At 36.2% G+C, this 24414-nt stretch overlaps 9 protein-coding genes across 9 annotated transcripts; 4 read left to right on the forward strand and 5 right to left on the reverse strand.

Annotated features, from left to right (window-relative positions):
* Positions 1-2014: 2014 nt before the first annotated feature.
* BDF20DRAFT_816118 (trehalase) lies at positions 2015-4218 on the forward strand (the record flags this gene model as incomplete). The annotated part of the gene is made up of 4 exons (XM_053077129.1): positions 2015-2191; positions 2360-2700; positions 2781-2887; positions 2972-4218. 4 exons carry the CDS (start codon positions 2015-2017, stop codon positions 4216-4218), a joined length of 1872 nt encoding a protein of 623 aa, XP_052937972.1.
* A 352-nt stretch (positions 4219-4570) lies between these two features.
* BDF20DRAFT_833702 (uncharacterized protein) lies at positions 4571-5363 on the reverse strand (the record flags this gene model as incomplete). Its single annotated transcript, XM_053078674.1, has 2 exons — positions 4571-4855; positions 5346-5363. 2 exons carry the CDS (start codon positions 5361-5363, stop codon positions 4571-4573), a joined length of 303 nt encoding a protein of 100 aa, XP_052937973.1.
* Positions 5364-6700: 1337 nt separating this feature from the next.
* On the forward strand, positions 6701-8342 carry BDF20DRAFT_858363 (kinase-like domain-containing protein). Its single transcript, XM_053080407.1, has 4 exons — positions 6701-7033; positions 7115-7166; positions 7239-7358; positions 7425-8342. Exons 1-4 carry the CDS (start codon positions 6881-6883, stop codon positions 8108-8110), a joined length of 1011 nt encoding a protein of 336 aa, XP_052937974.1. The 5' UTR covers positions 6701-6880; the 3' UTR covers positions 8111-8342.
* On the reverse strand, positions 8328-10366 carry BDF20DRAFT_986103 (protein phosphatase PP2A regulatory subunit B; the record flags this gene model as incomplete). The annotated part of the gene is made up of 8 exons (XM_053085205.1): positions 10183-10366; positions 9934-10031; positions 9715-9865; positions 9481-9648; positions 9299-9412; positions 9031-9195; positions 8698-8959; positions 8328-8625 (listed from the first exon to the last, which is right to left on the reverse strand). The coding sequence occupies exons 1-8, from the start codon at positions 10253-10255 to the stop codon at positions 8328-8330; spliced, it is 1329 nt and encodes a 442-aa protein (XP_052937975.1). The 5' UTR covers positions 10256-10366.
* A 2031-nt stretch (positions 10367-12397) lies between these two features.
* On the reverse strand, positions 12398-12986 carry BDF20DRAFT_934379 (uncharacterized protein). The gene is made up of 3 exons (XM_053084754.1): positions 12785-12986; positions 12579-12704; positions 12398-12518 (listed from the first exon to the last, which is right to left on the reverse strand). The coding sequence occupies exons 1-3, from the start codon at positions 12912-12914 to the stop codon at positions 12454-12456; spliced, it is 321 nt and encodes a 106-aa protein (XP_052937976.1). The 5' UTR covers positions 12915-12986; the 3' UTR covers positions 12398-12453.
* A 2347-nt stretch (positions 12987-15333) lies between these two features.
* BDF20DRAFT_369905 (uncharacterized protein) lies at positions 15334-16805 on the forward strand. The gene is made up of 6 exons (XM_053075296.1): positions 15334-15834; positions 15912-16033; positions 16098-16217; positions 16290-16426; positions 16497-16555; positions 16632-16805. The coding sequence occupies exons 1-6, from the start codon at positions 15466-15468 to the stop codon at positions 16686-16688; spliced, it is 864 nt and encodes a 287-aa protein (XP_052937977.1). The 5' UTR covers positions 15334-15465; the 3' UTR covers positions 16689-16805.
* A 116-nt stretch (positions 16806-16921) lies between these two features.
* On the reverse strand, positions 16922-18788 carry BDF20DRAFT_905226 (P-loop containing nucleoside triphosphate hydrolase protein; the record flags this gene model as incomplete). The annotated part of the gene is made up of 4 exons (XM_053083132.1): positions 16922-18079; positions 18198-18401; positions 18470-18546; positions 18629-18788. 4 exons carry the CDS (start codon positions 18786-18788, stop codon positions 16922-16924), a joined length of 1599 nt encoding a protein of 532 aa, XP_052937978.1.
* A 368-nt stretch (positions 18789-19156) lies between these two features.
* BDF20DRAFT_971430 (orotate phosphoribosyltransferase) lies at positions 19157-23239 on the forward strand (the record flags this gene model as incomplete). The annotated part of the gene is made up of 9 exons (XM_053085028.1): positions 19157-19245; positions 19322-19522; positions 19594-19747; positions 19817-19925; positions 19996-20096; positions 20177-20263; positions 20309-20534; positions 20992-20996; positions 22571-23239. The coding sequence occupies exons 1-9, from the start codon at positions 19235-19237 to the stop codon at positions 23237-23239; spliced, it is 1563 nt and encodes a 520-aa protein (XP_052937979.1). The 5' UTR covers positions 19157-19234.
* A 215-nt stretch (positions 23240-23454) lies between these two features.
* On the reverse strand, positions 23455-24319 carry BDF20DRAFT_905229 (glycolipid transfer protein domain-containing protein; the record flags this gene model as incomplete). The annotated part of the gene is made up of 5 exons (XM_053083133.1): positions 23455-23622; positions 23699-23798; positions 23912-24030; positions 24084-24142; positions 24205-24319. 5 exons carry the CDS (start codon positions 24317-24319, stop codon positions 23455-23457), a joined length of 561 nt encoding a protein of 186 aa, XP_052937980.1.
* Between the last annotated feature and the right edge of the window lie 95 nt (positions 24320-24414).

Here is a 24414-nt window from a genome sequence, read left to right on the forward strand (position 1 = left end):
GTAGTCTGCCCAATTATAAAAACTAATTATAAAAAATTGTGGGATGAAGTCGAAAGTGCAAGAAAGAAGCTGTATGCATACAGAATAAAAAAAAGGGGAGCAGAAAATCAAAAAAGAAAAACCCAAAAGGCATGAAAGATACAAATTTGGAAAGGATCGTAACACCGACGTGTCTGTGATTCAAAGGTAAATCTCTTCCTCTTCTGGCAGGAGCTTTGTGCAGCCTTCAGCATATTAAGAAAAGAGATGATTCGTTACAATTTGCCATGATTGATATGTTGTTAGCTTCATAGAAGGATTGGATGATTAATATTCTTTTATGACCCTATATTGTTGACTGTTGTTGCTGAGTGAGGGAGATAAAAAAATATTGGGAAGTAAATCCTATCAGAAGGCTTTTCTACGGCGGTAATGGCAGCAGATTGATAGTAATTTACAGAATTCTGTGCAAGAAAAAAAAAAAAAGAAGTAAAACTTGCAAGCACAGCATCACGAAGCCGAAGGAAAAGCGAAGTCGAATGTATGATCAAAGATTGCGAAGGGCAGTTCGATATGCAGAACAATATTTGTGCCTTCTTCCATGTTTATTGCTACGGTATGCTTCTTAACTGACCGGTATTACGTTTGAATAACTAAATAGGTTGATCAATTCATGATCTAAAATATGCCATAACCTAACAACAAAAGGGGCTGCATTAGGTGTATTCACAGTTTATCCTCATTCAGAATTCGATTTATTCTCTTTGTCAGCATCCATAGCCGATCGTCATCTTATTAAGCTTGTTCCTGCATCATTCTCTTAAAAAAATAACTTACAGTAAAATCGGAATCACTAGGCTTGAGTAAAAGAATATTATAAGGAAGGGAAGAAAAGATGACTATAATGATGAAACAGAACTGCGCTGAATATTTCATTGTGTTTGATATTCACAATTTATTCTGCTGACACACTTACGTATTTTAAATCTACAATGACGGTGGGCTTAATGTGTTACTACTGCCGATATAATATATCCGAAGAAGTCGACTTTCAATTGTTTGCTAAGACAATCAGAGCAAACAATTACCATTTAACCTTTTCTGTTGAATGGGTTGCTCTTTAAGAGTGTAATGACTGACTAGCCAGCATTATGAACAAGTCATAGAAGTTAAAACGAGACTACTTGTCATGACACCCTTCGTAAATGAATACGGGGGCGCGGGGAAAATAAATAGATGACCAAGGATCAAATGGTTGTAGTGCAAGATTCAAAAGGCTGGAATAACTGAAAGGCTCTTTTACGCGATAACGTCTCCGGAAATTTGTTGATTAAAGTATAAAAGTGAAATAAGAAAAAAAGACATTTATTTCTGGAACGCCGGACTGGTATGCCTAATGAAAAGGGACTCTTTAGGCATTAGCTATGATTAGAACTTTCTGCTGAGAGTTTTTGCATACTTGTGCATTTTAAAGTTTGGTATGCAAGTTTGCCATTTTTAATATAATCCCCTCAACCAGAACGATGCTGCCTTCCTTTTGCTTTTGTGATTCTTTTTTGTGTTTGCTTTTGCTATGAGATTGAAACCAATTTGTTGTAATGTGAGACGATTTATTCCTTTCTATTTCTTAAACCGTGAAAGAGACAATAAGAATTTCAAGCTGTGAACCAGACAGAGATTTTTCTGACAAAGTCCAGCACAAACGTAATTGACATTTACTCATATGTTCCGCCGTTTTGTTCAACGTATAACATAAACAATACTCCATCACGATCTCCCACCAAATGTATGTTTCTCCGAGCTTCTTTGACCCATTTTGTTTGTAAATCGTATTTAAAGCTCTTGCATTATTCTATCTTTCTCTTTTGCTTTGATCATTCCGATTCCTCTTCTTCATTTCTTATTTCCCTTCCCTCTTTTACGACCTTCTCGCTCTAGACCTCCCAATATTTTCCTTTACCATAATCCAACGCGCCTTCACTGCACTCACACACTCACACTTCTATTTTTTCAAACACACATTCACATACGATAAATGAAGACTTTATTTTTCATTTCTAGTGTACTACTTACGGCTTTATTCTCATCTGCACATGCAGTTCCAAATAACCGCTCTTATTCTTGTGATTCACCAATCTTTTGTGAAGGGCCCATTCTCAAAGCAGTACAGATGGCTGGGCTGTTCTCAGATTCAAAAACGTTTGTTGATATGGTAAGTGAAATATCGATAGATCAAATGCTTACAATATTGGCAGCTAGAGAAGGCGTTTGATAGTCCACTATTTCTTGACGACCATTTCACTTCCTCCTTATAACGAGACTAACATTCAATTCGAAAGATATGTAACTTTTAACACCGCTTTCTTTTTCTTCATTAAAGCCCACCAAGAAGCCAGAAGTAGAAGTTTTGAAAGCATTTGAAAAGATAAATGGTGCCAATGCCAGTCGCGCCGACATCAAGCAATTTCTCGAGGATAATTTCATGCCTGCTGGTACAGAAGTGACTCCATTGCATAACATAAATATTCCTAAGCTCGACTGGATAGACGATATCAGTAATCCTGATTACCGTGGTTGGGCGGAACATTTAAACGAAGCTTGGGGAAATCTAACAGTTACATTTGACTATTCAAACTTATGTCATGGTTGTGTTACATCTGCACTTCCTGTAAACCGTCCGTTCGTTGTACCAGGAGGAAGATTTCGTGAATTTTATTACTGGTAAAGTGATTAAAAACTGAGTCGGAGAGGAATGATACTCTATCAGTAGCGTTGACCCTTAATTATTCTGCTATATTTAGGGATTCATTTTTCGTGATTAAAGGCTTAATCTTAAGTAAACAATTTAAACTTGCAGAAGATATGATAGAGAACTTTTTTGATTTTATAGAAGAATATGGCTTCGTTCGTAGGTTACTTCTTAATTTTAAGTTGATCAAACAAACATGCAAATTTTCCCACTTGTCTAAACTCAAAATGCATCTATACTTAGCTAATGGTGCCCGAATATACTATCTCAACCGTTCACAACCGCCCTTCCTTGCACACATGATAGACGTCTATTATGAAGAAACGGGTGACAAAGACTTTCTTCTGAAAGCCTTGCCGATCCTAGAAAAGGAATACCATCACTGGATGCGTGATAGATCGATTGAAGTCACGAACCCTCGCAACGATAATGTCTATACTTTGAATCATTATGCTGTTAACAACAAGTATCCACGCCCTGAATCTTATGTACAAGATTTCAATACAGTGAATACTGGTACTGATTTCAGTGACGAGGAAAAAGAGCAACTTTATGCTGATATTGCTGCAGGCGCCGAGACAGGCTGGGACTTTTCATCTCGTTGGACCAGACAAAAGCAACCATCACCTGACCAAGTTGAGAATTACGAAATGCTTCGCACTATCAATACGGCCAATATAATTCCCATTGATCTTAACTCGCTATTATGGTATTACGAAAGGCAGCTCTCCACTTGGTATTCCATGTTTCATCGAAAGTCTAAGGAATTTAAAAAGAAATCAATATATTACAGGCAGCAAGCTAAAAAACGATTGGATGCAATGGAAGAGCTAATGTGGAATGATGACTTTAACTCTTTTTATGATTTTAACTTGACGAGCAACGAGCAAAATGTTGAATATACACCTGCTACACTATACCCGATCTGGGTCGGTGCGTTCCCTGAGAAATTCATGAAGGACAAAACTACCCTATCAAAAGTATTTGATCAAACGGAAGAGGCACTTCAAAAATACCCTGGAATTTTGACCACTTCTTACTACAATACTACATTGCAATGGGATTGGCCTAATGGCTGGCCTCCTCTTACATATATTGCTATACAAAGTCTGCGTCAAGTGGAGCTTTTACTCAACAGTGAGCGGAATAGCAACGATAGTAATATAGTGGCTTCTACCTCGCAAGGCACATCCTTCAACGTATTATCTACAGTCTTAGCCGAACGCTATGCTGCATCTGCTTTCTGTGGTTGGATAAATACAGGCGGCTCCATTCCTGGAGTTCTTGAAAAACTAAACAGCTCGACTGAAGACGCTGGTCACATGTTTGAGAAGTTCGATGTGAACACCATTGGGTTATCGGGAAGTCAAGGAGAATATGTATCGCAAATCGGCTTCGGATGGACAAACGCTGTTGCATTGTGGGTATTGAACTTATGGCCAAATTTTACTGCACCAGATTGTACACAGACAATTGTCTACGATTTCTAAACTGATTCGGTTATAACGAGAATGTAAGAATAGTGTGCAAACTGTATATTACTTCTGTAAATCAATATATGCACACACTTATAAGCACTGTACGCTATTGTTTTGAATTATAAACACAATAATAATAAAAAAAAAATGATTACATCAGAAACTTACGACGATATACAGCGTGATCGGCTTTTTTTTCTTTTGAGAAAAATGTATCTGTCTGTCGAAGCCAAAGTAATCATCGGGTTTGAAAGTTATATTTCGTCAGATTTCTATGTAAATGCTGGAGTAAGTATCATCACGAACACATAGTTTAAGATTCAATTTATTTATCACAGACTGTTTACATTGTCCGACACAGCTGTCAAAATCCATAAACGCACGGACGTTTTTCGTGATCGATAAAAACCATCAACATATTCGTTTCTGCTAATTCTTTACAATATCTATCCATTTCAGTTATTTTGAAATTTAATAAGATATCGTAGCTGCGTTTATTCGTCTCCATACTCTCTTGAGCTTGATCTAATTGGCCACTTTCGGTCAGTTGTAGCATAATTACCCGATGCTTGTAATGACATAGCCGTCTAATCTTTATGACTTCTCTGATCACTCTAAGCGCTAAATAATAACCGCTATGACAAAAACACTATATACATATATTTGATTCAAATAAATATCTTTTTGTAAAAGCGATATTCAAACCGACAATTCTTTTATTCTTGAAAACGTTAATTACGGTTATCAAATGATCTTAAACCCGCATGAGCACATAATCATTATGAGATTGAATCGCCCGGGTCAGATTAGATATAGAGGAAAGGATGTGAAATCAAGAATATTGTTATGGGGCTCATTTTACTGGCTGAAATTGGACTAGTTTGGCGATCTCTTCTGAAAACTTCCAAATTGGACTGATGACAGTTGGTCAGTCTAAAGACCTTTAGAACTGGGAACGTAACAGTCTAGATAATCCTTCTTTTAAAAATTTTCTTCTTGAGAGCCCCTCTGGAAGGGCTACAATATAGACCTTTTATCTAACGGAAGGCTCTGCAATTGCAGATTCTGTTGAGCGTACGGAAACAGATAACATTCACGCCATTCCAATACATTAAACAGTAGTAGAGTGACATACGTACTATAGGGCTTTCGAACATGGCGTATGTCAAAAATGTTACTGGTACTGTTTGCTGACAGGTTGACGAATAGAGCGCAAGTCCGCCTTACAGTTTTTCAAGTGGTGTCTCTCATGCATCTGAAAAATAAAGAAAAACAAGGGCTAGTATTAATGTTAGATATTGATGAGTTCCGTATTTTAAAGTTGATGTAATCAATTGCATCATGAAAATAATCATAGCTCGAGATTATGATTTGTATTGATTCATGTACAGATATGAAACGCGTGAAGATCGTCGGATTCAACAAACTATCGTGCTACTATAACAGGGAAAGAAACTCCATCAGATACTCTTTTTGCAAAATGTAGAATTTGCTGAAAGCGTGATTATAATGGCGGCTACAGATACGTACCACATTCATCAGGAGGTGCGCGCTGGTCATGAAAACCTGCTGCTTAAAGATTTTACAAGTAATAAGTCCAAAAATATTCTCAAGTTTTTTGATTTGTTTTTCTTGGATCTGAAATCAGTGCAACGCTGTCTATAACTGAACTGAAAAGGCTGTACTTTGCTTTGATCCGACAAATACATTTTTGACTTTTATGTCCATTGTTTCTCCAACGACAGCTAGCAAAACAACATTCAAATCGGACAAATCAACAGATCATACTTTAAGGTAACTGCCAATACCTATTTTATTATATTTACTAAACTTTGATAAAGGTTTATTCTCTCCGCAACCATGTCCATAAGACCTCTTTCTATTGATGATAGCTTCTTATTACCACATATTCTACAGCGACGGTTTGAAATAAACTATGACCTGAGAATTGATACGAAATTGCTTCAGATCTGGGCTATGTAAGTATTTTTTTTAATGATACAGTTTAACTGTTTCTTCAAAATGAAAGGAAAACCGACTTTTGTCGCAACGAAGCCAAGAAGTAAACGAAAGTTGAACTGCCTATATATTTTCCATGTGTTGCAGTTTAATTTTTATGAGCTACATCCAAAGATGGTTTTAATTATTCGTTAAATGGGAATGTTCAAAATATGTTTAGTTTGATATGCAGACACTCATTTAAAGTAAGCATTCTGTATATATAATTCCAGAAAGTCGGATTAACATAAAATGCCCGCTGCGGCACATTATTTTTTGTGGATTGAAGTAAATATTGGCTTCTCAATTTGGTGCACTTTCGCCACTTTTGATGACAGAACGAAAACATTCTTTTGATCCCTCAAGCAGAGTAATGTCAGCAGCACGTACTATCAAGCTAACTACTGTTAAAGGCAACCGAATCCAGTGTAAAGAAAATCCTTTTTATGGACAATGTCGAAATGTTGACGACTTTCAAAAGTTGAACCGAGTAGGTGAAGGCACCTATGGCGTTGTATAGTAAGAACAGCAATTATTATAACATTTTAAGCAAAAGCTTTGGATTGAACACAGCCTATAATATTGACTTTATCACTCTGTCTCGCTCGTTTATTTCTTGGTTAGCCGTGTCAAAGACCTGAAATCTAATCAGATCGTTGCTTTGAAGAAAATACGAATGGACCGTGAAACAGATGGCATGCCAATATCAAGCTTGCGAGAGATCAGCATTTTAAAAAGAATGAAACATCAAAACATAGTCAATGTCACGGATGTGGCAGTGGGGCCAAAGTTAGAATCGATTTTTTTAGTCATGGAATATTGTGAGCAAGTACGTAGCGATAGTAATACTCTTTTCTCATATAAGATCATTCGGTTCGTAAAACTCAAGGATGTTTATCATGTGCTATAGGACCTTGGAACTTTATTAGATACAGTATCTACACCGTACACGCCGTCAGAAAGTAAAGGAAGAAAGATTTTTTAAGGCACTCACACAAATTAGCTTTGCAAGACTGAATGTATATCTCTTGTAGTTAAATGTTTAATGCTACAGCTCCTGAAGGGATTGGAATATTGTCACCGTCATTCTATCATTCATAGAGATTTGAAAATGTCGAATCTATTACTGACATCGACAGGTTTATTGAAAATAGGTAAGACAAGAGAATATAGGAGATAATGTATAGCGGTAATATTCTGACAAACTCATTCCAAAAAAGCTGATTTCGGTTTGGCTCGAACATTGAGCTTACCAACTAAGCCAATGACGCCAAACGTTGTCACATTATGGTATAGAGCGCCTGAGCTGCTTTTAGGGGATCCGAACTATTCAACTGCTATTGATCTGTGGTCAGCAGGTTGTATTATGGGAGAACTAATGCAGCATCGTCCGTTATTACCGGGAAATACAGAACAAGCACAAATAGATTTCATTGTAAAACTTTTAGGAGCACCTAACGAGCGAATATGGCCTGGGTTTGACAAGTTACCTGGCACCAAGCTATTTAGCTTTCAGCATCACCAACATCACCACCGACACTCTTCTCCGTCTAACTCAACATCCACTGTATTGTCGGCGACACCATCCAAAGATAATGAAAACGATTTCAGCCATTTGAGGGAAGTTTTTCCTCGTTACAGTGACCAAACTCTGTCGTTGTTAGGCGGGCTTCTTACATACAACCCTAAATCGCGGCTTACAGTAAAACAAGCTTTGAACCATCCTTATTTTATGGAATCACCTAGAGCTCAAGACCCTGCTTTATTGCCCACTTATCCTGAAATAAGAAATCAGATTGCAGAAGAAGAACGAAGAAAACGACAACAGGAAGTTGAACGAAAAAAACGAGTAGAAGCTCATGATATGATGGAACACATGAGTGTCATGAAAAAGAGGAAGTTATAAAGCTTGCTTAAAAATTAAGTAAAATGCACAATTTTCTACATTGTAAATAATATCTCTTCAAATACATACACCTTCAGCAGAAGCGAAGTAACCCTTTATAAATAATCATTTTAATTATAATACACATTGATACTCTTGGGTTCTGTATTTACAGCTCACTACAAAAGGGTAAGCATGAATTAGTGGTATGTATGCAAAAAATGTAGATAGCAACAGCTTAGTCATACCTGAAAATAAAAAGATTATTAGTTGCAGCAATAGCAATTGTATTTTCTTTAGGATGCCATGAAGAGTGTAAGATCTTTTTACTAAAGTCCATATTGTTGGACTCTGGCCCAGTAGTTGAAGAATAGGCTGATGTATTATTGCTGTTTTTTGTCATAGTCATTTTATTCTTTGCTGAACCTAAACGTTTTGATCGGAAAGCACTTTTGTCCGCTTGCAACGTAATATCTGTCTTTCCTTCACGATCATAAATGTGAAAATTGTTACTGTAAGAGCCTGTCATGACGTGACTGAAATATACAATAAAGGATAATTAGTCTTCAATTCAGTAGGTACTACAACTTTACTCTCATTTAATTTACCTATCATCACCACTAAATGTACATTCAAACTTATCAAATATACAGTCATTTTCATATAAGTCACATAGTCTTGCTCTTAATTGATCATGGATATTGATAGTTTGAACAGGTTCAGTATCCATATTAACATCCCAGATTTTTAATGTTAAGTAATCACGAGAGAGAATGTATCGGCCATCATGGCTGAAACTTATATCTGATACAGAAGAAATGATCTCCGAGAAAAAAGTACGATGTGCTGGGTCCTCTGTTTCTTCGAATACTATAAGGCAAATTCTTAAATTGATAAACGACAATTCGACTAGTGCTTTAAATTCTAGTGTTCAAGCTTACCTTTCGAATACTGATCGCATAGAGCAGATTCTCTCATATCACTTAATTTAATAGTACCTTTGCTTGAACTGTACATGAATAAATTACAATGTTGGGGATGGAATGCTGCTGCTGTAATGACTTCAGTCAATTCTTCCATATTAGCTGGTTTGATATCGACAATATCTGTTACAAAATAGCAGCACCGAAATTAGATATCGTATTGGTATGTATACGTTGCTTTCATAGAGCAACGAGGAAAAAAATAAAATAAAAAAAAGCTACTTACTAAAGCTTTGATTAGAAATATCCAAATTCCACAAATTAATCCTTAAATCATCGGCTGAGAGGTATGTCTCACCGTCAGAATTAGTTGATATAGAATTGATATGGTAAGTATGGGCTAAAATATGTACGGTAAGTTAGAGATGGCTGTTAACAAAGAAATATAATAAAGCATGCTTGGTTTACCATTGGGATAGACTTTTCTTGGAACGGCTGCAACCATGGTATCGTGATGGATTAGTTTCGGTAATTGTAGCGTATTGTAGGTGGTTTGGCTATTTGGTGGTATCATATTATTTTCAGATACCAATCTCAATGACTTGTCAAATACTTTCCACAGCTTGATGGTTTTGTCTAACATATGTAAAATGTAAGTAGGATGCGAAGCACCTATTCAATTCAGCATTGTCAACTTTTTACCATTCGTAGATAATAAGAAATGAGCAGAGTTTTGTCTTTTGCACCACTTTATCTTGTTGATCTTCTCTTCAATTTCCAAACTTTTCAAGTAATCAAATTCTGCCTCATGAGACTGAAATTCGGTATAAAATTGATATTCACAGTTCTTTTTCTAACAAAAATAAAGATTATATGAACACAAGATGCTCTTCTTCTATCTGTTTCCCTTTGATTTCTTACACTCCCATTTCTTTCAAACAAGACAACGCGTCCACCTTTATCACCTGTTGCAAGATAGTCGCCCGTATGATCAAATTCGACTGCAGATATTATATCAGCTGGTAAAGAATCATGCCGTATTCCAGACAAGTAAAAGAAAAGCAAAGATTTGGTTTAGTCAAATGTTAAAGATAACTACAGTCCCGAGCAGGCACCTTTTTTAATGTCTTTAACGACACACATGGACGTGCATGACAAGTCATTTCATACCATCAGTTATATCGTCTGAATCGCCTTTGTCACCGAAACACTGGGCAAACTTCCATTTATGCTCTTCAGCCATACTGTTAAATTTTTATTGACTTATTTAATTAATTACAAGATATTTGATATGTGGATATAGAATATAAGTATTATTAAGAGAAGGGTTATAATTGAATAAATGTTAAAATTGTAACGAAAGGAAAAAAATGATGATCTGATGCGCTGAGGACAAATGAGCAGCAATAGTGGCGAGGATTTTTTTTTATTCTCCGGGGATTATTGCGATTTAGCATGTTAATGCTTGCAGGGCTGGTTTTTTGTACCTATAAAATCAGTTATACACGTTTTCCTGAATCTATTCGTGGCAAAACTAAATAAATGGTACGAACTTTGATAAAAAAAAAATTTGTGCTTTTGTTGGTGTTCAAAATGCTCGAGCCTATGAAGAAGAGTATCATAATGATATTAGAGTTTTATGATATATCAAACGCAGATTTCTTCTTTTAATGCAAAAGATGTGATATAATATTGATTTTAAAGTAGGTTTGTTATTTACTTTTATTCATTGCTCTGGAGCAATGAGTATAACGTACTGGTAATAATATATCGCTCCATCAAAAATATATAAAAGCTAGTATCGCATATAATTCTAGTTCTTCCTTTTTCTGCTCCGTTACGAAGCTAACATATTGTTCGCAACATTTGTCCACTTAAACACGTAAGGCTCTTCATTATTCTGCATAAGCAAACAAAGGTTAATCAGAGGCTACTTCTTCATAGTCCTTTCTGCTAGCTCCTGGGTCTTTAACGGCGTTACAAATCTTACCCTACTTTTCCGCACTCGTCACTGCCAGTGCACCCAGGATACACTTTTTGGTATAGTTTGGATTGAATGTAAGTTACACTTCTAGCCAAAAAAGCTGCTTTGGCATCCTTTAACTAACGCGTTGTATTGTTTATATATTCACTTTCTCTGTTTTTGCACCATTTCAACGCGTATTTAATCGGTAAAATTTCATTTTTCGCGCACGAATCTTTTGTCAAATAGTGTGCAAATAATTGCTGAATAAAGTGTAAGAAGGCTTTCTATTAGCATGTGCAACGATAGAAAGCAGATCATATTATGCAGTATAAGTTGTGAGAATGATAATGCGGCAAATATTTGAACTATCCACATTTGCAGATTTTGCTTTCTCGGGTCTTTTAAAACGCAGTGTTCTATTCAATACCAATTGTATTGTCAATACAAGTGCAAATTTACCGGTTCTATTTGTCAATGATTTATGTCGCGTAAGTTATGAAATTCTTAACCTGTTTAATAACTTTCGAAAAGGGAATGTCTCCTATACTTACCTGAGGCCACAAAACATGCAGCATATTTGTTGCCTTGATTGTTCGTATATTTACCTTATTGTAAAATTGGAGCCCTTTATGAAAGTGGAGCTAGCAATAACCCTAGAGGAACTAACCGAAACTCTAGGAAAAACTCTATTTGGAAGGCAAATCGATTAATTCTGCTGCTTGTACAGTAATTTGCGTTGAAAAATCTAAATCTATTCAAGCATCTTTATCTTGGTTAATAGAAACCAAAAAACATGATAATAAACAAGTTAATTTGTAAAGTATTCGAGTTTTCGTAAGTCACAGGAGTTACCTTTGCCAAAATAATGTCTCAAAAGAAAAAATCAAAGTGTCGTGCTGTAAAAATAAACCAAGTTCAATGAAAATTGAACCGGCTTCAATGAAAAAATGAACCAGGTTCAGTAAATCAGTTAACCTGCTTTTTCATCCTAGCACATAATGAGTATAACTCGTGATCAAGCTGTTTGCAGGTTTTTCTGTGAAGACTATAGCAAGGAAATGCAGCAAGATTGTCTAAAAAAGGATCGAAGAACTAGGCACTTCCGACGTGTATTATGGAAATGGTTATAAATGACCTGTTCTGGTGCATTTGAGCGTTATTCGGAACGACCCGACAACTTTTAAACCTTACAAATCATCAAATGAAGAGACATGCAATGGCAAGACACTGCCATTTAGTATCTCGGCCAACTAGATCAACTCGAATTTTTGTCCGCATGGGAATGATATGAAAATTTTATTTAACATGTACAATTATCATTGAATTTTGAAGTCATAAAAGATCAATAAAAGTATAATTTTAAATAGGATAATGCTCTTGGTATAACGATAGGGCACAGTGAAGTTTTTAGGCTTTTTTGGATCTTTGAACTGGTGCTGATCTACATTCAAAAGATGATAACATTGTTGGGTCATTCAACACAGCCTCTCTCTCTTAAATTCGTGGAATTTGTTGTTATCAAGTAATTTGCCAACGATAACTGTCTTTAATTTTTTGTGAATATTAACGAAGATGTGTTAAAAGTGTAAGTAAAGCTGACTTTTTTGTATGCAATTTGACTCACTTGAAAAGTCTGTGTTATCATTTACGTTCGTGGAAAGTCCTGCAAAGTCTATGACTACAAGACAAATGTCTATTTCTGATGAATTTATATAGGAAAGCATCGCTAATAAAAATATTATTATTAGTCTTATTGTTGATAATCATTCACAAGTTAACAATTACATTAGGTATTTCCATCTATACCTATCAATTTTTTTAGCAAACCAGCAGTGTTAACATTCATATCTCTTGACGCCAGTTCAGCGGCGGCCGAACAAGAGCATGACACGAAGACCATGTCACATAGCGATCTTTCTTTCAAGCACTGCACCATGTGGTATTTGACGACTGGGGAGTAAAGTATCACTTAGTTAAAACAATAAAAAGTTTAACGATATCAAACTAGTAGGTCTTTATTTTGAAATCAAATTAACTTCAAAGACAAGAAAAATATCTACTGCAAAAATTTAAATATCTTCTTCATATTGCGGAACCTAGAAACTAACAGTTGAGTTATTCTACTCAAAGAAGACGTACGTCCTCTGAACCGTAAAAGAATAGAATTCTCCTTTAGGGAGTCTACGCATCTAGCCGGTGCGGCTGGACTTGTAAATGTATCCATGGCTTGATCTAGTGATCATGCAAATAACTTATTTTCCCGTGCTAACCATTATGTACCACTGCTTGCAGAAAGATAGTATTAAGAAAATGGTATTCGCGCGTGCGTGTTTGAGTTGAGTGAACAGTTATTGTAACGGATGATCACAGCCTCTTATCTCGCAATAATTCTTTATGCCGAAGGCAGAGAATAGTATTTATAACCTGTTATACCTTGGTATTGAATCAATATATCCTGCATGTCTATATATTATTCTACTATATATCCTATGATATTAAAGTATTACAGTAAAATAAGTAAACTATATATCCTAAATGACAACCTGTTCAGCCTTATACGAGGTAGCTAATCTCGTATAAGAATCATCACTTATTCTATTCAGCAGTAATGAGGTGTGAGGATCTTGTATAATTTGTATACGAGTTCTCCACATCTCATATGATGCTGTCAACTAAACACAACACTTAATTCACGGTACTCAAAATATTAGAGTTTATGTAGTTTCTAATTATTTCTGGTTTGTAATATTGTATAATTCATTTTTATCCTTCATAAAGTGAATTATAATCTTTTATATTTGTATAACATCTACCCTCACATACGACACACCATACCATTTAAAAGACTTTTTCTATTATTGTCATCATTAATACCAACGGACTTTCTAGATGCTGTAACCTTGTTTTTTAAAAGAGCTAATGTAATTTTGATTGTGTGGAATAGCTGTAGTGATGGATTTTAGACTGCCCTCCATCAATAGAGAATAAGTAATGGTACTTCTCAGAAACTACAATAGTGTGTTACATCTAAATTCATGTTTCATTACAAAAAGTGTCCTGAAGCGAAGGTTCAATCCTCTACGCCTCTTCCTAGCGTGTGGCATACCAATAAAATTAACCTTTCTTTTGGAACACCAACTTGCAAATTCTAGTTCAGATTTCTTGCTCATGAATTCAGCTTTTGAAATAACCGATTCATAGACTTCTTTAGTTGCAATTTGTTGCATAGAATAGAGAGCGTCATTTTCAGGATTTGTAGTTTTGCAAACCTCATTTAGAATGATTACTTGTCGTTCTGTAACTAAATTAAAATTTTAGCGTCAAAATATGAGGAATATCATGTATCTTTCAGTGCTTATTAAGTTCAGCTTTTGCTTCTGCTTTATCCTCAAGGTCCACATTGAGTATTCACTTAAATAACGTTTAAAAGTTATTGGATCGTTCCGAATAACGCTCAAATGCACCAGAACAGGTCATTTATAACCATTTCCATAATACACGTCGGAAGTGCCTAGTTCTTCGATCCTTTTTTAGACAATCTTGCTGCATTTCCTTGCTATAGTCTTCACAGAAAAACCTGCAAACAGCTTGATCACGAGTTATACTCATTATGTGCTAGGATGAAAAAGCAGGTTAACTGATTTACTGAACCTGGTTCATTTTTTCATTGAAGCCGGTTCAATTTTCATTGAACTTGGTTTATTTTTACAGCACGACACTTTGATTTTTTCTTTTGAGACATTATTTTGGCAAAGGTAACTCCTGTGACTTACGAAAACTCGAATACTTTACAAATTAACTTGTTTATTATCATGTTTTTTGGTTTCTATTAATCAAGATAAAGATGCTTGAATAGACTTATAAAAATTGGGCAAAAATTGATTGGCCGGAAAATGTTTGAACGCACTAAAAAAATTCTTGGTTTTTCAACGCAAATTACTGTACATGTCTCTGAACCGCCTACGACTCCCCACATCAGTCTGTGATCCCATATCCTATGTCCTCAACCGTCTTCCTACACATCCGATCAACCATCCCAAATACAAAACTGGCATTTTCTATGGCCAGCACTTTGTCACATTTTGTTTGAACTCGACTACTTACACCACTCTCGAGAGCCGCCTACCACTCCTCGGTTAGGGCATCTATTGCTCGACTGGTTACCCTCTTCCCCTCCCATAATCCTTTAGTACATAATCCTTTTTACCCTTGAGCCCTAAGGGGTTTTTAGATTCTTTTCAGCCTTTGGAGCTGCCCCGGGCAATTTAGATAAGCTTTAATATCTCGTGTCCATTGGGCTTTAAGAAAAAGTAAAAAAATAATATTAGGTAATAAAATCTATGTTTAAACGTACATGTCTCTGCTTCTCAAAATAGAGTTTATTCATGTAAAACCAGCGGGCTTTAATTAAAAACGAAGCAGCATTCCTGAACTGAATAAGGGCAATTGTCAATTGACTTAGTTCCTCAATAGTTTCACGCATCAGCATGTCAGAGCAACAACAATTCTCTCCATCGAATGAGAACCCGTTTGTTTCCAAATATGAGTATGCCTTTTACGAACGCAACGCTACTATTGAACCCGATGTGATTATCGATCAACAACCTTCGACCTCTTCTAAAAGAGAGTTAAGTAATCCGTTTGCTGATGCTGGTAGTTTCTCCAGGACATCAACTCAACATACTATATTACAGCCAGTCCCTTCAGTAAGCCCCTTTGCTGATCCATCCGTAGCAGTAAGTGGATCTATTTTACAGCATCAGCAACAACACGAGCAAAGACAACAAAAACAATCAACATATCAAGCAGCGTATAGTGGTGAGAGTACTTTAGACGAGCCTATATCGGTTACAATTGTAAGGTTTATATGCGAAATAACTGTAAAAGATTGTTTAGACATACTAAATACAAAAATGACTGAATTCACACATAGTATCGTGATTTGAAGCAGATAGGTAGAAAACTGCACCAAGTACTACATCCCAAAGGCGAAACGAGTGTATTAAAAGACTGGGATTTGTGGGGTCCTCTTTTATTATGCCTAGACTTGGCAATGTATGGATTTATTTGAAAGATGACAAATACCATAAAGGTATGAATGATTCTGACTGTATATTAGTATGTTGAGTTCTAGCGTACCTGCGAGCCAGTCAGTGCCAATCTTTACAGGTATATTCGTATTGGTTTGGGTGGGTGCAATTGTTGTTACTATCAATGCTAAGTTACTCGGAGGCTATGTGTAAGCATTATCTGTCGAAAAGAATTAGGGGCTTGGCAGAATACTAATCAAAAACGGCTCTCTTCGGAATAGGTCACTCTTCCAGTCAATATGTATTATGGGATATTGTTTATTCCCATTAGTCTTGGCTGCATTCATAGGGGTATGGGTTGATATCATGTGGTACAGAATTCCAGCCTCTGCTATTGCAGGTTTATGGTCCACTTGGGGTAAGCATATTTTGTAAGTATGTTAGTATGGTAGCAAGAAGTTTAACCGTTTGTATCTCCTCTGGCGCAGCTTCGATTGGCTTTTTATCTGAATCAAAAGCACATTTAGCAAAAAGACGTGGATTAGCCGTAAGTTCATTGTTTAGTCTACTGTAAAAAAAATATTTGATTTTAAATGATTTATTGACGCGTTTGTTTTGGACAGGTTTACCCTATATTTTTATTCTATTTTGTCATTGCATGGTTGGTTGCTATCTCATAGATGTCCAGATTTCACTTTGCATGTGGCATTTTTTAGCATCTATATCATAACATATGGCATACAGTTTTGACATAAAGTATCATATATCACCTCTATCATACTATTATATCGCTTCACGATATTGGTTTGTAATCTATTTATCATTTTAAGCATTAAAATAATGTAATCAATAAAAATTTGATATTCTTGGAATTAAGCGGAACGCTAGAATCTGTTAAAGAGGTGGATAACGCTCAAATTTTTTTGTTAGGCATCAGACTCAAGGGCAACTTTTCAGGTAATTCAGCTCCACTATGTACAGCCTTTATCAAATGCATAGCAATGCAGAATTCATCTAGATCCATGTATCCATCATTATCAAAGTCAGCTAACCGCCATACCTGGGCCAATTGATCTGTACGCAGCCCGCTTTCCATCAGTATGGGCTTTATATCTGCGCCTGACACTTTACCGTCGCGTGGTCGAAGCTGTTGAAATTGAGGCGCATAGCGATGTTTTTCTACAGAATCAAAATGCCAATAAGAAGGTGGTGGAAATTCGCTATCCATTATATCGGTTTGGAAGGGATTCCTTTCTGTATGTTCCAGTTCTGGATTCATGTTGGGCAACTGTGACATGAGACGCGGGAAGTCATTAGATAGCGCTTCTTCAATTCTGTCCATTAGGTCTTCTTTCAATGATTTCAATTTATCCAAATCATAAAGTGCTAAATTCTGCCTGAACCGTTCAGGATTGGGAAAATCACTTTGTGCCAAGTGATACTTGTGCTGTATTTTAGTGAACTCTGCTCCCAAGTTCTTCAGTAGTGCTTCTTGCTTTTTCTTTTTTCCAAACATGGATGGCATTTCCTTCTTCAAATGACTGATAATCAACGCATGTACACGTGCCAATCGTGCCCTCTTTACTATCTCGTTAATCTTACGTATTGCAGCATTGCGTCTTAGTTCCTTAAGGTCTTTTAGCAAATCTTTGGATTCTGCATCTATCAATTCTCGGCAATCTTCAAAACTATTGGGTGGTTTTTCTGTCCAGAACGAACTCAAGTACACCCGCATAACTTCCGGCGTTTGTACTACCTTACCAAGGGACCACATCATCGCACCGTACACGCGCATCAATTGTTGCTGGCTAACCATATCACTTTTATTCAGCACTACGCGAACTTTCTCTTCTTGGCCTTTTAAGCTGTGAATAGCCATTTTAAATTCATTGGAGATATCCAATTTGTGTGAATCAAACATTAGTAAAATAAGATCCGCTCGTTCTGCAAACCATTCAATTATTTGAGTAAAGTCATAGCCTCTCTCAATAAGTTGTTTATCACCTGCTAAAATACCAGGTGTATCAATGATTGTCATATTTTCCAGTGCTGCTGAGTTGCTCTGCGAGACCTTTTTATCGTTAAAAGTACATGATTGTTAAGATGTGATGACTTTACAGGTAAGCATTAATGCTACCTTTCTTTCCTACTTTGGCTTAAACAAAATCATGGTTCCACAACCCTTTTACCTGGAATCTGGATAAGAACGCTTGACCGAAACGGTTTAAACCTTGGAAGGGCAGTTCTTGATTGACAGCTGCAGCATTTCCTGGTATGACTCGTTCTTCAGAATTATGCATGACAGCGACAAATCTGTCAGTAGTAGGTTCTACACCAATATGCTCACCAGGATATGGCTTATCCAGTAAGTAACGAATAAAAGTGGTTTTACCCTGGCATACGGATAAATGTTTCAATAGAGTGGTCTATCAAAAGCGTTCGCCCTGCATCTTTCACTTACAGTGGAGTATTGACCAATTAAAAGTACGATAGGTTTGGCTTCAATGTCTGAATCAGTTAAAGGGGCAGAATGGAATCCTTTAACAAAAAAGAAGGGAATGTTAAAGTAAACGTCATACAGCGATTTTCGATTTTATGAGAAGTATATAAAAATAAGTACCTTCAAAATTATACGTTACTTCGACAGGCTTAATTTTTTGTTTATAGATCTTCTTGATTCCGTCAATGACCCGAGTATACTCATCATCACCAGCGAAAATCTGGGCATCAGTAGGCTGTCTGGTCTTAATTGAAAAGTTTTTCTTTATTTTCTTAGACATTCAAGAGAAACAGGTCCTTTACTCCTATGGAAAATTATATTTCATATAAAAGAAGTGAAGAAGAAAGCTAGAACTTGAATTTTTTCTGCGTGCCTGACCAAATTTAATATTACATTTGCTTGTACATGTAGAATTTGCGTAACTGAAGCATCGTCCTACTACGTTTAAACGAAGCTTTTATTACATAATATGACAGTTTAGATGCTTAATCCAATACCTTATACTCTTGATTTTACCGTAGAGGTAACGACAATCGTATACTATTTGGAAAAGTCTAATCAATTAACATACTCTGAAATGCCAGGTATGAGCACTATCAATTAATTTTATTCTTATCAAGTAATACAAATGACAAAGCAATCATCATAATTCAATAAGCGCTCTGTAAATAAATACCTTGGCTCAACAGTCAACAATTACTTCTTTCTGTAATGAAAAGCTGAAAAATGAGCGATATGTATAGTAAAAAATTTAGTCGATGAGTCTCTGTATATATGATACAATCAATTCAATGGGCTAATTTTATATGTTAGTAATCCATTAGTATTTCGTAAAATCCAAGCGGTTGAAGTCGGCAATGACTTTCGCAAAGTAACAAAAGTTGTAACTGTCCACTACCAAGACTTCTTGGCCCATTTAAAGTCAAACAATATAATCGTCAAAAACTACTACGTGGGTATCAATGCATCCGATGTCAACTTTACTAACGCTAAATATATTCGCGACATAAAACCGTGAGTCATACAAAAGAAAGACAATGCTTCGTATTAGACTTTTAATTAAAGCAGGCTAATCGATAAATTAGACCTTTCGATGTCGGGTTCGAAGCACTTGGAGAAATTGTAGCCGTTGGTTCAAATGTTCCTTCCGAAAAAATTGGTACCTTCGTCGTGTATAGTCAATATGGCGCTTTTGCCGAGTATTTTGAAATTCCTCATCACGCAGTTATTCCTGTTCCTGTGAGTGTAGAAGATTTTGAACAATACATTTTATTCAGTATCTATTAATGCTATTTGCATTGTTACTAGAATGCAAGGCCCGAACTGCTCGGTCTATTGACCTCAGGCTTGACAGCTTCGATCGCTTTAACGGAAACTGGACGTATGAGCAAGAAAGAAACTGTGCTTGTTACAGCTGGTAAATATTACATATAAAATTTTCAATTCTTGCTAGAAAACAGCTCACATGCTTTCCTTGATGGTACCAGCTGCAGGTGGTGCTGGTCAGATCGCAGTTCAATTAGCAAAGTTGTCGGGTAATCATGTTATTGGAACCTGCTCTAGTGACGATAAAGTTGCTATGCTCAAGGTAAGCCTTTTATTGGTAGTAAAGGTGAAAAAAAAAACACTCTAAAAAAATTGTAAATATCCGCGCATTTATTGTATTAGCAACTTGGCTGTGACAGGGTTATCAATTATAAGAAAGAAGACTTTAAAGCAGTTATGAAGAAGGAATATCCTCATGGTATTGATATTGTATTCGAAAGTGTCGGTGGTAGTTTCTTTGATATATGTTTGAAGAGTCTTGCTGTTCGTGGTCGACTAATTGTCATTGGTACTGTTTCCACGTATACTGATGCTGAGGGTATGACCGGTAACGATGTAAACACCTTAAAACTTCTTGGTACATCTCGTACAGTTGCCGGCTTTTTCTTACCCAATTATAAAGAACATTTTGCCTCTCACATGGCTGCTATGACACGGATGTTGAAGGAAAACAAACTTAAAGTATTTATTGATAGCGGTGGTCTGAGAGGCATTGATCAAATTGCTGATGCAGTAGCTTATTTGCATACCGGCAAAAACAAAGGAAAGGTGATTGTGCCTCTTATTGATTTGAAGACATCCAAAATCTAAATAAAAAGCACGTAAAATCCTGGTAATACAACTAACCAGTACATTTGAAAGCTGTTTTACAACGGTTGTTCCATATAAAGCAAGTGGCTTCGTTAAAGAATAGATAGAATAGAAAAAGGTTTCCTTTGTTTTTCTATTATTAAAGCAAAGGGCAATAATGGAATGCTACAACATTGCAAGCCTTTCTTTTTACTTCTTAAAAATTTATCTGACTAGAAAATTGAATAAATTTGTATATAATACGATCCTCTGCTGATTGTAGCCATATAGAAGATGAAGGTGAAGCCTCTTTATATGGCAGTTGTCATTTTACTCCACAAATTCGATTCTGAGGACCATGAATTCAGATACAGTCGAGTAAACAATGACAAACTAAAAACATTTAAAATACCGAATTTAGAGAAATCATCAATTCAAACGGTGCAACGTCCAAAGGATGAACCTGACTTACCATCTAGACATTACCGATAGAATCATAATAACACTTGTACACGTCATCTTGTATTTCTGAAGATGCGCATACATAATGCTGCATTCCTACTGGTTAAGAACGAGTATTTAGCTCCTTTTTTTTTGTACCTCTTTCCTTTCCTTCTTTCTTTTGTTGTCAATACAAACTTTCAGTTCGCTATGAACGCTTCCCTCTCTGATTTTGAGTGTATAATAAAAGGACTAAAGGAGACTCATTTCACCTTCCAGTTTAAATCAAAGTTATAAGTCGCGTTCACTAAACATAAAACAACTACAAAGATCACACTAGTGTCGGCTGGGCGAGCAAGATACTTTCCATTTCGTTACAAGAAATACCGTCGCTCGACAGAAAGTTCCTGCTCCTCCACGATTACTAAAGAGAACGACGTAACAGAAGTCAACAATCAAGTTATACGTTAGTATCAGACACCTATGCTTTTTATTTGCTCGTTGTTATAATTCATTAACAATAATCTCTTTTAGATTGCGAATCTCAGCTAAAGGAATTTGTTGACAACGTCTTCCTGTCGATAGACCCTTGTAATGAAAATGTTTACGAACGTAGCGAGCTGTCTTCGGAACAAGTATTCCAGATAACGCGTCAGTATCCCACTTTATACAAAAATAATAACCTTGGAACTTTTACAAACTTTGCCAAAAAAAAATCAAGGCGCGTTATTTGAAGGCGGACATAACAAGAAAGAGAAGCTAAGAAGGATGGGTTGAGCGAAAGATTCTTTATGTGATGAAACCCGAGGACAGAGGTAATCTGGTGTTAATATAATTTATTGGCTGAAGGAATCTGTGCACTGACATAATAAATAAAGCCTTTTTAGCACAAAACATCAGCAATTACCAGTATCGTTATGAAGAATATATAAAAAGTCTCAAGATGGATGGTTTTGATGTGATTGGTTATGCAAGAAAAAGTCCCACCAACATATCAGACAATGAATTAAAAGCAATTATTAAAAATATGATTTCATGCTTGCAATCCCGCTCCCAAGTGATAGACGTTTATGTATCACCAAGTAGTCGCTCTAAAAGCCCCATTGCAGCAACAAATAATTATTTTGATTAATCTTGAATTTATTTTATGTATAGTTTTGATTGTAAAGTTGTTAGAAAAAATAAAAAAATAAAAATGCTGGTGTCCTATAATATTTATATTTTCTCGAGTGCCAAGCGTTTGAACTTTTTCAATTACTTAGCGACAAGATTTTCAAAAAAAACGCGACTTTAATTTTAGAGCATGTGACATTAATTTTGTTGCCAAGCGACATTGATTGGCTTGCGACATTGATTTCTACTAGCTGCGATATTACTTTTCGGAAACCCTGTACAAACAACAGTCAAAAAGATACCAGACTACTTTTCCTATAAAACTGACATTTCTGTTTGATTGGATTTGAATTTTCTTCCTTTTCTTCTTTTAGCATTCCCCACAAACAATAGCATTATCGCTTTATGAAAGCCTATCAACGTGAATTTATAGAGTTCGCCTTAAAGAACGAAGTATTGAAGTTTGGATCTTTCCAGCTAAAATCTGGTCGTATATCGCCTTATTTCTTCAACGCTGGCTTGTTCAACAGTGGCAAGTCTTTAGGCGCCATTGGTTCCTTCTATGCTGCTGCCCTTGAAGATGCTGGTTTTGAGTATGATGTTCTTTTTGGCCCCGCTTATAAGGGTATCCCACTTGTTTGCGCCACGGCCCTTTCTCTTTCCAGCAATTTCAATAAAGAGGCTCCTTTTGCTTTCAACCGTAAAGAAAAGAAGGATCACGGTGAAGGTGGTGACATCGTAGGCACTCCTTTAAAAGGAAAAATCGTTGTGGTTGACGATGTAATTACCGCTGGTACCGCTATAAATGAATCTATTGAGATTATCAGACGAAACAACGCCGAATTGAAAGGTGTTTTGGTAGCCGTGGATCGTGCCGAAGTTGCTCCCGATGGTAGCGGTAAGAGCGCTATTCAAGCTGTCGAAGCAAAAAATAATGTTCAGGTTCGTGCCATCATCTCCATGGATCATATTATGGAATACATGGAAGAAAAGGGAACCTATGAGAATGAACTGAAGCTTATGAAGGAATACAAGAAACAATATGGCATTAAAAAGGACTAAAGCTCTGTTGCGATATTATGCTATTGTTTTTCTTGTAATGACAATGTTAAAAGTCGAAACGGAAGGAAATAATTGTAAATAAAAGGGCAGCGTTGAGATACCATACTATATACTTGGCTATTAGACTATCATTGTTTTTTTATGTATTTCCAGCCTTTTATATTTTTCAACGCCAAAATCGGTTTTGGAAGGTTAAACGCTTAACAAGATTTTGTTCACATACCCTTAATGTAGGCAGGGTTTTCTTCAAAAACCTTTTGGATGATAGTAATGATGCTTTCAAGAGCTTTGAGCCAAGTTTCCATTTGTTCTCTAGCAGCTTCAGTTACAACGCCAAGTTTTTCGTAGAAGGCTTGTCGGTATGGGCAGGCCTTCATGGCAAGCTATTAGAACATGGAAAATAAAGCTATTACTACCAGTTGTACTTATTTATTCAAAAGTCAGATTGTTATGACTTACGGCGAAAACTGGACGAACAAACATGTTGTGATGCTTTTTTAGTGTTTCCTCGTAAGCCTTCGTGAATGAGACATTCAATTCTTCTGAAGTATTGTTAAGACTGCGCCTCAAGGCTTGTGCAGTGAAATCTAACCCTCTATTTTTGGCCGAATGATGAGAGGTTTAAGATTCTGCAGTTGACCTCCTCAGAAAGTTACCAATTTCACACTCTACCTTGTTAACCATAATAATCCCTCTGTAGCAACTCTCTTTTTCTCTGAGCTCTCGTTTGCCAATAAATCTTGCAAATTGGCATTAGCGGCAGGGTTAGCTAAAAGGCGATCTCTAATTTTCTGTCACAATATTAAAAACCCAATCCTTTGATATCCAACTGCCAACAGCTTACCTTAATATTGCCATTCATATCTTTTTGGACGGCTGCAAAAGCGGTTGACCCTAGTAAGTCTATAAAGATTTGTCAATCAAAGCCTGTAAAGGTCTAAAAAAATGTTATTTAGCACACGCACCGAACAGTTTGACGACACCTTCGGTAGCCTCTAAGAATTGTTGCGTATCAACACCCTTTGATGTATCAACATCAACGTAAGAGCGAGGAAGTGCATCAAAGTATGTCAAGGTCATGTGAGAAAAATAGCGAAAAAGTAGGTAAGAAATAAATAATGTGTTCCTGAAGGTTCAAAGACAAGTTTTATAACGAACACTTTGAAAGCCAGAAT

The sequence above is a fragment of the Mycotypha africana genome, assembly GCF_025528875.1.
Source record: "Mycotypha africana strain NRRL 2978 chromosome Unknown BDF20scaffold_3, whole genome shotgun sequence".
NCBI classification, from domain to species: Eukaryota; Fungi; Mucoromycota; class Mucoromycetes; order Mucorales; family Mycotyphaceae; genus Mycotypha; species Mycotypha africana.